The sequence below is a fragment of the Ictidomys tridecemlineatus genome, chromosome 1 (genome assembly GCF_052094955.1).
Source record: "Ictidomys tridecemlineatus isolate mIctTri1 chromosome 1, mIctTri1.hap1, whole genome shotgun sequence".
NCBI lineage: Eukaryota > Metazoa > Chordata > Mammalia > Rodentia > Sciuridae > Ictidomys > Ictidomys tridecemlineatus.
In genome coordinates this window covers 27,648,038-27,658,190 of record NC_135477.1, presented here as the reverse complement: position 1 = coordinate 27,658,190, position 10,153 = coordinate 27,648,038, and the positions used below count along the sequence as shown (strand labels likewise).

The window sequence follows — 10,153 nt, the reverse complement described above, 5'->3', positions numbered from 1 at the left end:
TGGAATACTACATATCCATATTTTAAAAAGTACTGATAAGCACAACAATAGGGATGAATCTTAAATGTATTATGCTAATTTAGTAGGGGATGCCAGATCCAAAAAGACTACATATTGTATTATTCAATTTATGGAGAGGGAAACTATAGGGGAGAAGAGATGATAAACCTCCCCCCTCCCAGTTCTAGGAATCCAACTCATTGCCTCCAATATGCTATGCAAGAACTCTACCACTGAGCTATAACCTCAGTCCCATAAGTTTTTAAGTCTCTCTCAACGGAACTTCCAGAGCCTAATCCTGCTCCCTAGAGGTAAACACTATTCCATTTCTTGTGTATCCTCTACATTTTAAATCTAATATTTACATATATGCATGTGTGTATATGTATACATATAAATTTATTCATAAAGATGTTGAACACAAAAGGTAGTAAATTCCATTCTGCACCTTGATATTTTTCTGCTGTTACTTTAGAGACTTTTTCATATCACAAATACATTGGATCCATTGCATTCTTTTTTCTTGCAGCATAGTATTCCATTACATAATGGTATCCATGTATTTCAAGTTCCTTAAGGATGGATATTCGTATCTTAAAAAGGAATTAAACTTAAATAATTTGGAAATTTTTACAATATCAAAGGTCAGCTGGAGTTGAGAACAAATCTTAAAAGTTTTCACAGATTCAAAAGTAGCTTGCTTCCAGGTTATCTTCTCACGAAAGAGACAAACTCAAGTGGCAGCAAGCCAAGGAAGACAGTGGGAAAATTCCTGAGCCAATAGGAAAGTGGTGAGGCCGGCAGGGAATTACTGCCGGGTAGCAGTTCTAGGAGAGGTGTCTTACTGCTTGAGTAGAAGGCCACTCCAAGCCAAACCTTCCCCAGGCTGCAGCTCAGACATACTAAAGTGTGTCCCGCTATGCAGGGTACGGTGATGCTTAGCCACCTTCAGCCTCCCGCGGAGATCCCCCTCCCTGGCGGATTCTGAACCCCCACAGCCTCCGGCCCACGCGCAAGGGCAGCACACGTGGTGACCTGCCTGGGGCCGGGTTCCCAGCTCCAGCTCCTCCTCCCTCCAGCTCTCGCTCGGCTTTCTGCAGTATCACGTGCAGCCGCGCCGGGTGCAGGATGGCGGCGGCGGCGGCAGCAGCAGCAGCAGCAGCGGTGGGTGTCAGGCTCCGGGACTGCTGCAGCCGGGGCGCTGTACTCCTGCTTTTCTTTTCTCTGTCTCCAAGGCCCCCGGCCGCCGCCGCTTGGCTGCTTGGCCTGCGGCCTGAGGACACTGCTGGAGGCCGCGTGTCCCTGGAGGGGGGTACCCTGCGTGCTGCCGAAGGCACCAGCTTCCTCCTGCGAGTCTATTTCCAGCCTGGTCCCCCGGCCCCGGCTGCGCCGGTGCCCGCACCCACCCTTTCCCCCGGGGAGAACGGCACGGGCGATTGGGCCCCACGGCTCGTGTTTATTGAGGAGCCCCCGAGCGGGAGCGGCGTGGCGCCCAGCGCAGTCCCCACGCATCCCCCGGGACCGCAGCGCTGCCGCGAGCAGAGCGACTGGGCGTCAGATGTGGAGGTCTTGGGGCCCCTGCGCCCCGGGGGCGTGGCGGGCTCGGCCCTGGTCCAGGTGCGGGTGCGAGAGCTGCGCAAGGGCGAGGCAGAGCGGGGCGGCGCGGGCGGTGGCGGGAAGCTCTTCTCGCTGTGCGCCTGGGACGGGCGCGCTTGGCACCACCACGGCGCCGCCGGCGGCTTCCTGCTGCGCGTCCGCCCGCGGCTCTATGGCCCAGGTGGGGACCTGCTGCAGCCCGCTTGGCTGCGGGCGCTCGGGGCGCTCCTGCTGCTGGCCCTGTCCGCCCTGTTCAGCGGCCTGCGCCTGAGCCTGCTCTCGCTGGACCCGGTGGAGTTACGGGTGCTGCGGAACAGTGGCTCGGCCGCCGAGCAGGAGCAGGCGCGCCGCGTGCAGGCCGTGCGCGGCAGGGGGACCCATCTGCTCTGCACCCTGCTCCTGGGCCAAGCCGGAGCCAACGCCGCCCTGGCGGGTTGGCTGTATGCCTCGCTGCCGCCGGGCATCGGGGGGTCGGGGGAAGATTACAGCGAGGCGGGCATTCACTTCCCGTGGCTGCCCGCGCTGGTGTGCACTGGCGCCGTGTTCCTGGGGGCAGAGATCTGCCCCTACTCTGTGTGTTCGCGGCATGGGCTGGCCATCGCCTCGCACAGCGTGTGCCTAACCCGACTCCTGATGGCGGCCGCCTTCCCGGTGTGCTACCCGTTGGGCCGCCTGCTGGACTGGGCGCTGCGCCAGGAGATCAGCACCTTCTACACACGGGAGAAACTGCTGGAGACGCTGCGGGCAGCGGACCCCTACAACGACCTGGTGAAAGAGGAACTCAACATCATCCAGGGCGCCCTGGAGTTGCGCACCAAGGTGGTGGAGGAGGTGTTGACCCCTCTCGGGGACTGTTTCATGCTGCGCTCGGACGCGGTGCTGGACTTTGCCACTGTCTCCGAGATACTTCGCAGCGGCTACACTCGCATCCCGGTGTACGAGGGCGACCAGCGCCACAACATTGTGGACATTCTATTTGTCAAGGACTTGGCCTTCGTGGACCCCGACGACTGCACCCCACTTCTCACTGTCACCCGCTTCTACAACAGGCCTCTGCACTGCGTCTTCAATGATACCCGGCTGGACACGGTGCTGGAGGAGTTTAAGAAGGGTGAGCAGTGATCTTTCTCCTCCCCCTAATCCCTCTCCCCTTCAAAGGTATTGCACTTTCATAAAGATGAAGGGCTTCAGATACTTAACGCTATCCCCAAACTCAAGGAAGGCCATACCTCATGTTTCCCTGGCTGTTTGCATCTCACTTCTCCCAGCCTTCCTTGCAGCCCACTGAGCCCCAGACCTCATCCCCTCTACTAGGCTCACCAGGTGCACCATATTCTTCATTCATTCCATTCCACCAGTATTTTTTCAGTGCCTACCAAATGCCAGATATTGTGTCCCCTGGACTTGGAGGTCACGGCATATTTTCCCACTCTTAACAGGGGCACCTCTACAGGTTCCTATAGCAAACACCCTTTGCGTTAAACTCCCTTCAGCACTGGAAGCTCACCTAACTCCATTGCTGGACAGCTCCAGTTGCTGACAATGTCTTCCTTACACAGAGCAGAAATGTCTGCCTCCAAAGTCTCCTAGTTATATGGGGTAGAGTAAGCCTCAGGCACCTTCAAGTTCTTCCTCAATATTTAACTTAGCATCTACCATTAATTGGACCCAAACAATACTCGAGTTGGGATTAGATGTTGGCGAAAGCTGTTGAATTCTTGTACTTCTGGGAACTCCAGCCCCATAGTAGATCTGAACTTGAGGAAATATTCTGCAGAAAGGAGACCTTAGAAACTTGCATATCCAAATGAGAGGGGTTTCCTTCAGCACAGCCACCATTCCTCCCTCACCTCTTTACCATAAGCTTGGTGTCAAACCATGCTATATGACATGTTGATTCCATGGCTGGGGTTTGTCTTTAGAAACTGCCATCTGAGACTGAGTACCAGTTCACTCAAGAGAGGTCAGCCTGGATACTTGAGTCAGTCTCCTTGGGATTATGTTTGTCTGCCCCCCATCCTCCACCCCAGTTCACCAGATTGGGCCCAGAAGAGCCCCTGGTTGTTTTTGAAAATCAAATCTACTTCGAGGATTCACATTGAGAGCATTTAAGCCTATTTCACAGACCCTGAAAACAACTCCAGCCATGGTTTAAGAACAGTCACATGGTTAGAATAAATTTAGAACTTTACAGAATAATTGTTTTGAAGGACACACTCATTTGTAATACTTACTAAAAATAAACAAACAAAAGTCAATCCCCTGACTTTAGAATCAGACTTCAAATGTAGCTTTCCTGTGGCTAGAAGATCTCTCATTTGATTGTATTTTTTTATACATTTTTTCTGTCAAAAATTCAATCTTATCATCATAGGTATATTCTCTAGGACTTTTGAGTATAAAGAAAAATCGGGGGTCTTCCTCCTGCCACAGTATTTTGAAGTTATGTTAAAAATCAAAACATATTCTAGGGAGGGGGAAAAAGTCTAAAAGCTATTTTTAGTCTCAGATTTGGTGGGAGCCCTAGACTTTGTGTTGTTATTAGGAGAAGGGGAGGGAAATGTGAATATGGCAGCTATTTTAGCCCAGTCTGGGCTAATGCCTCCCTTTCTCCCATCTGTCTCCCTGAATCCTTGCAGTACTGGTTCCCACGGCACTCTGGGGTCCATCCATCAGTTTGTAAAACTATGCTTACATTTTGTATTTCCTGCAGAAGTAGAGTCTTGAAACTGGGCATAACAGCTATGGAAAAAAAATCTGTATTTGTTTACTAGAGCTGCCATAACAAAATGCCACAGACTGGGTGACTTGAACAACAGAAATTTATTTTCTCACAGATCAGGGGTCTGGAAGTCCAAGATCAAGGTATCACTATGTTTGGTTTCTTCTGAGGCCTCTCTCCTTGGTTTGCAGACAGCTGGCCACCTTCTTACTTCTTGACATGGTCTTTCCTCTGTACACTGGATCCTTGTTGTCTTCTTGTGTGTCTAAGTTTCCTCTTCTCACTAGTTTAGATTAGGACCCAATCTAATGGCCTCATTTTAACATAACCACTGTGATATGTAAGATAGTCGTTAAAGTACTGCCAGAAGACATTTTTTAATGCAATTATTTTGAACCCCTTCATTCCTTCTGTTAGTACTAATTGAGCATCTATATGATTTTAGACAACAATGGAGACAAGACTGCCCTCAGTAAGTTAACAGTCTGTGGAACTTACAGTGACAATAAGAATCATCTTTGTAAGCAGGAGTTATCTTATTAACCCTGCATCCCCGGCACTTGTATTTTAATAATCTGTTCATAAGGGTTAACATTGATCTGAAATGAGTGGCTGTGCAGAAGCTTCTGAATCTGGTGAAACAAGCTTGTTAGTGTCTGTTAGTACTCTGTGGTTAGTGGATCAGTGTAGCGAAGCTGTCCATTAAGGAGAACACCAGGCCAAGGAAGATACTTCCACACCCTTTCAGAGCCTGGCCTTGTTTCCTCAGTGTGGTCCATGAACCAGCATTAATCTCAATGAGAACTTATTAGAAATGCAGAACTTCATGCCCCACCCCAAAGCAATTGCATGAAAGTCTGCATTTTAACAAGCCCTCAGGTGGCTCATGTGTCTATTAAAATTTGAGAAACATTCCATTCAGAGGACCTTTATTCATAGTGTGTGGTAGATCTATTTAGGATGGAAGACAAGGAATAATGAACCAAGTTGTGTCAGGCTCCAAGCTATATAATTCAGTGGTCAATTTCTGTAAGAGTTTGTACCATAGATTAGGAGAGGAAAACCGAGTTGAACTGGTTTTCTTTGCCTTTAAAAATAACTTTTAAAGTAAGTCTTTAATAGCTCTTCCATTTTGCTTACTTCCTTACATCACAGTAACTTAACCACCTACACAAACCCCTTAGGAGGCAGAAGAGGAAAATGATTATATTAATAGGAACAACAGTTAACATTAATTGAAGGACCACTCTGCCAGGCACCATGCCAAGCCTTTTGCATTCTCAGAACAACTCTCCTGGGTAGGTATTATTAACTCCATTTTACAGATGAAGAAACTAAAGCTCAGATCAATAATATGACTTGTTCAGCTTTCTGTAACTAATAACTGACTGAATTGTGATTGAGCGAGGTCTGTAAAGCCCCAGTGCCTGTTCTTTTTTCCTGACTACTTCAGTCTTGTTCCTCCAATCTGGAATCCCTGCCACCCACAAGGTTCAGCTGACCTTGCCTCTGACTTGCTGACTATGGCTGATTCATCTTCAGTATTTGTGGATTAGAAATGTAGCTTTAATAATTACAACAATTGCTAGATGTGGTGGCATACACCTGTAGTCCCCATAATTTGGGAGGCTGAGACATGAGGATCACAGATTCAAGATCAGTCTTGGCAATTTAGCAAGACCCTGCCTCGGAAAATGGACCAAGGGATGTAGCTTGGTGATAAAGCACCCTTGGGTTCAATCCTCAGTACCAAATAGTTTAATAATAATTACAGTAATTGCTAATATGCACATTGAACTTTACAAAATATTTCTATCTCCCTTTTCTTGTCTGATCCTTAAAATAGCAGATGACCCTAAGACCCAGAGGGTTATTTGGCCTGCCTGAGATAATCACCCAGCCTGTATATTTCAAGACCCAGATTCTAAGCCAGATTACATTACTCCAAAGCTCTTTGTTCATATGGGATTTTCTCTACATCTTATGAGTTGTAGGTCTTTAGAAATAGGGAAAAGGAAAATGGCCTTTCAAGTTGGCATGCTAGCCTCACAAAAGGGAACTATATTTCTCCCCCACAGGACTGTGAGTTCCTTGAGGGCAGAGAATGAATCTTATTTAGTTTGTGTTCTTAGGACAAGCATAGGGTTCACCATGGTGAGGGAATGCATTCATAAACATATTTCTTGAATAGCTAACCTCTGTATTTCTGTTTGAGTGAGTAAACCCTAGATACAGAATAATTAGTGTTGTCTCACTGACCACAGCAAATATCACCTCTTCTTCTCCCAAGGTTTCTATCTATGTTAGTGGTGTCATTGTCCCTTCAGTTCCCTGGGCTAGAAACCTCTCCTTCACTACCCACCCTCATCCTAATGATTGTCTTCATCTGCTGAAGCTGCCATAACAAAATACCATGCACTGGGTGGCTTAAACAACAGAAATGTATTTCCTCACAATTTAAAGTCTAGAAGTCACAGATGGAAGTTCTAGACAAATCTGGTGAGGGCTCTTTTCCTGGCTTGCAAATGACTTCCTTCTCTCTGTATCCTCACATGGCCTTCCCTGAGGGCATATGCAGACAACAAGAGAGCCCTAATCTCTCTTCTTAGAAAGCCATCCATCCTATTGAATTAGGGCCAATTTATTACCTCATTTAACCTTGATTGCTTCCTTACAGGCTCCCCTGGGGGTTAGGCTTCTACATTTGAATTCATTGGGAACCCAAGCTTTCACTCCATAATACTTACCAAAGTCCTGTTGTTCAAATCATAGCAATTATCAGTATTGCATCCAACCTGTTTTTGGAACCTATGCATAATTTAGTCCACTATTTTCTCCACGTGAGTTATTCATTAATTTTATTCAACAAATAGTTACATGGTTCCTCCTGTGTCAGCATAGAGGGAAAGACACTAGTGTGGTTCCTGTCTGCCTGGAGGTTTCATTCTAATACAAAAAGAAGTAATTAAACAAATGGGATGGTGAGTAAGAGCCTAAGCTTTAGTTGCAATTTACCTGGATTGATACTGGCGTTGAACAAATTACCTAACTCTATGTGTACCTTGTTGTCTGTAAAATGAAGATAGTAATAGTATTTACTCATAAGATTGTTTGTTAAGACTATTACATTAAAATGCATATTTAGTACCTGCCATCCTCTAAGTGCTGAGTAAATGTTAGCCATGATTATTAAATATAAATACAATTTTATTACTCATTTGTGCAAATGCCTCCTAAGAAGTTATGCTTCTTCAAATCTTCATCTCCCTCAAATCCATCTTCTCCAGTACCACTAAAATAATCTCTCGTAATGACGTCCCCAGTTTAAAACCCTCGTGTAGCTTCCACCAACCACAGGATAAAGTTAAGCTGGGAATGGGGTTGGCGATGCCTTCATGACCTGCTGCTGCCTGCCCACCCCCAGCGCCCTGCTTCTCCGGAAACCCTCTATTCTGCAGCTGCACAGTGCTGTTTTCTTGTTTTTGTCCCATGACTCATGCTCTACTCTGTCAGGAACATGCTTTGCCTGACTAATCCATCCTCAGCCCCTCCTTTAATGCTCAGCTCAGGGAAACTTCTTTGTAGACCTCAATTTTGGCCAACCTCCTTGTTCAGTATATTTGTATCTATTACTGAACTAACAAGCTGTTCTATCAGTGTGTTTACAAGTGCCCCCGCCCCCATGTAATGAGCATCTGCAGTGCAAGGCTGTCCCATCTCTTTGTAGCTCTAGCCCCAGCACCTAATGAATATGACACTCAGTGAATTTTCAATAAATTATGAACAGCTAACTGAAGGAGTTAAACTGTAATAACTTGAAAGGGATCTTCAGAGCTTGAGTAAATGAATCATTCATTATCCCTAGTTCAATTGTTTTGGACTACGCAGCAGAACAAATCAAACTTTCAAACTTTAGATGTTTGAAGAAAAGTGCTGCATGTATTATTTTTCTGCCTCTTTAGGTACATTCATATATTGCAACAATTCTTTTTGTGTGTGTGTTCAAAGCATTGTGTTAAGTTGGGCATATGATACCCCCAAAAAACTGCTCCCCTAAAGCAGAACTCATTTTTCTCCATGACTTCCAATGATATGGCAATTCAAAATCTTAATGTTTGAGCCTGTGGGTAAGACAGACCTGTACCTACACAAAAATAAAAGAAATGTAAAAAGCAGTGGGAATGTAGAGGACAAAGTAACTATGTTTAAGTGACATATTTTGCTTTTATAAAATTTTTATTGCAGTTTATAAGTTTCTATTCTTCATATAGAAAAATTTTAAATATAGAACAGTAGATAAAAGAAGTAATAATCATACCACTATCATAAAATAATAACTCTTAATATTTGTTGTATTAAACATATATTACATAGAACAACCACCTTAATCAAATTCTTAAAAAGAAAGTAAAAGGAAAACTCATGATCCTACCATCCTCCGCAAATCAAATGTCCCATTCTAACCCCTGGAGTAATCATCCTGTACGTTAGGATTATTTTCAATGCAGTTCCTCAGGGTTGAGCTCTATAATTGGAGAAGCCTAATTATAAAATGGAACCTTTGGGGACTTATTATACTTCTAAAATTTACTTTTCTAATAGATTATTTTTAGGAGAAAACCAGCCCTGTATAGACAACAGGGGAAAGGAATAGTCTGTTTTCTGAATCCCAAGGAACTACAGAACTGGTAGGTAACTCAGATAACCTAGCTCTGCTGAGTTAGTAATATCATCCTCCTAAACTGAAGACAGCTCAACCCACATGTGCGTGGTTGCTCTTTCCTGTAGACTAGCTGGCTGTAAAATGCCAATTGCAGTTTTCATATTCAGTCTTTGCTCATTTATTGATTCATTCTGATATTTTTAAACTAACCTGGGCCTGGGAATACAGTAGTCAGCCCGACAGACATTGGCCAGCCATTTTGGAGCTAAAAGGTACTCTCTTCCATGTTAGATCTTCCTGCAAGGGATCTGTTACCTAAAGTATATCAAACCAGCCAATAAGTGCTCCCGGCCCAGATGCACACTGTAACCTTTCCACCAAAGAATAATCTGGTTGAAAAAGTCAGTGTTTTATTGTATACTCCAAATTCTGATCTGAACTATTTATCTTCTTTGTCATCCATAAAAGAAAATAAAAAGTTGTTTTTACTCAAAGTTACATTTCACTGGTAAAATTAGATATAATATGCCTTAAGGTGTGTGAAACATTGCTAAGTAATTAGTAATATTTAGAATGAGATGTTTACCTTCTACACAGTAGGGCAAACTGTAGACAAAGCATAGTCTCTCATATACAGGGAGAAAACAAAAGGAAACAAAAGATGAAAATAATTATACAAGATGGTAAAATTGTAAGTTTACTTCTCTTTAAAATTTTTTCATTATGATTGTTATAATGTTGTTATGTAATATCTTTTTATTTCCCCTCTCTAGTCTGGCAAAAGAAATGCTAGATAACAATAGAATCTGAGCTAGAAGGGGCACAAAAACCTCAGGGGGGAAAATCTGTAACTCAGGCTTTCTTATTTTTAGATTTAGCCTTCTTTTCAGGCGTACCAGCCTTCATTGCCAGGCTTTCTTTTTATCTAATCTAAATTCTGCAATCTACAGTTAAATTCTATTTTCTCTTTTTAGCATCTTTCCTGGGTTCCTTTTATCTGAAGAGTATTGTTGCTCACCTTGTTTCCATGTTTTAACCCCCATGTGCATTTAGCTGTGTTTCTACCTTCCTTAAAGCATTTGGATTTTTTCTGGGGGAGGGTCTGTGAGTGTCCCTGCTTTCCTAAGCTAGTTTATCTCCAGGTTGGTGTTTGGGGACATCTGAACCTCCAA

At 44.5% G+C, this 10,153-nt stretch overlaps 1 protein-coding gene across 5 annotated transcripts in view; it reads left to right on the top strand.

The window, feature by feature from the left end:
• Positions 1-856: 856 nt before the first annotated feature.
• The window catches only part of Cnnm1 (cyclin and CBS domain divalent metal cation transport mediator 1), a 54,786-nt gene continuing 45,489 nt past the window's right edge, over positions 857-10,153 (top strand). For 2 of the 5 annotated variants that reach the window (XM_021733191.3, XM_005335239.4), the window contains exon 1: positions 862-2,707. In XM_021733191.3, the coding sequence (XP_021588866.1) occupies positions 1,129-2,707 (1,579 nt within the window). In that variant the 5' untranslated portion in view covers positions 862-1,128. Of the gene's footprint in view, positions 2,708-10,153 lie in introns of all 5 variants that reach the window. The other 3 variants (XM_021733192.3, XM_005335240.5, XM_005335238.4) reach the window with 3 other exon arrangements.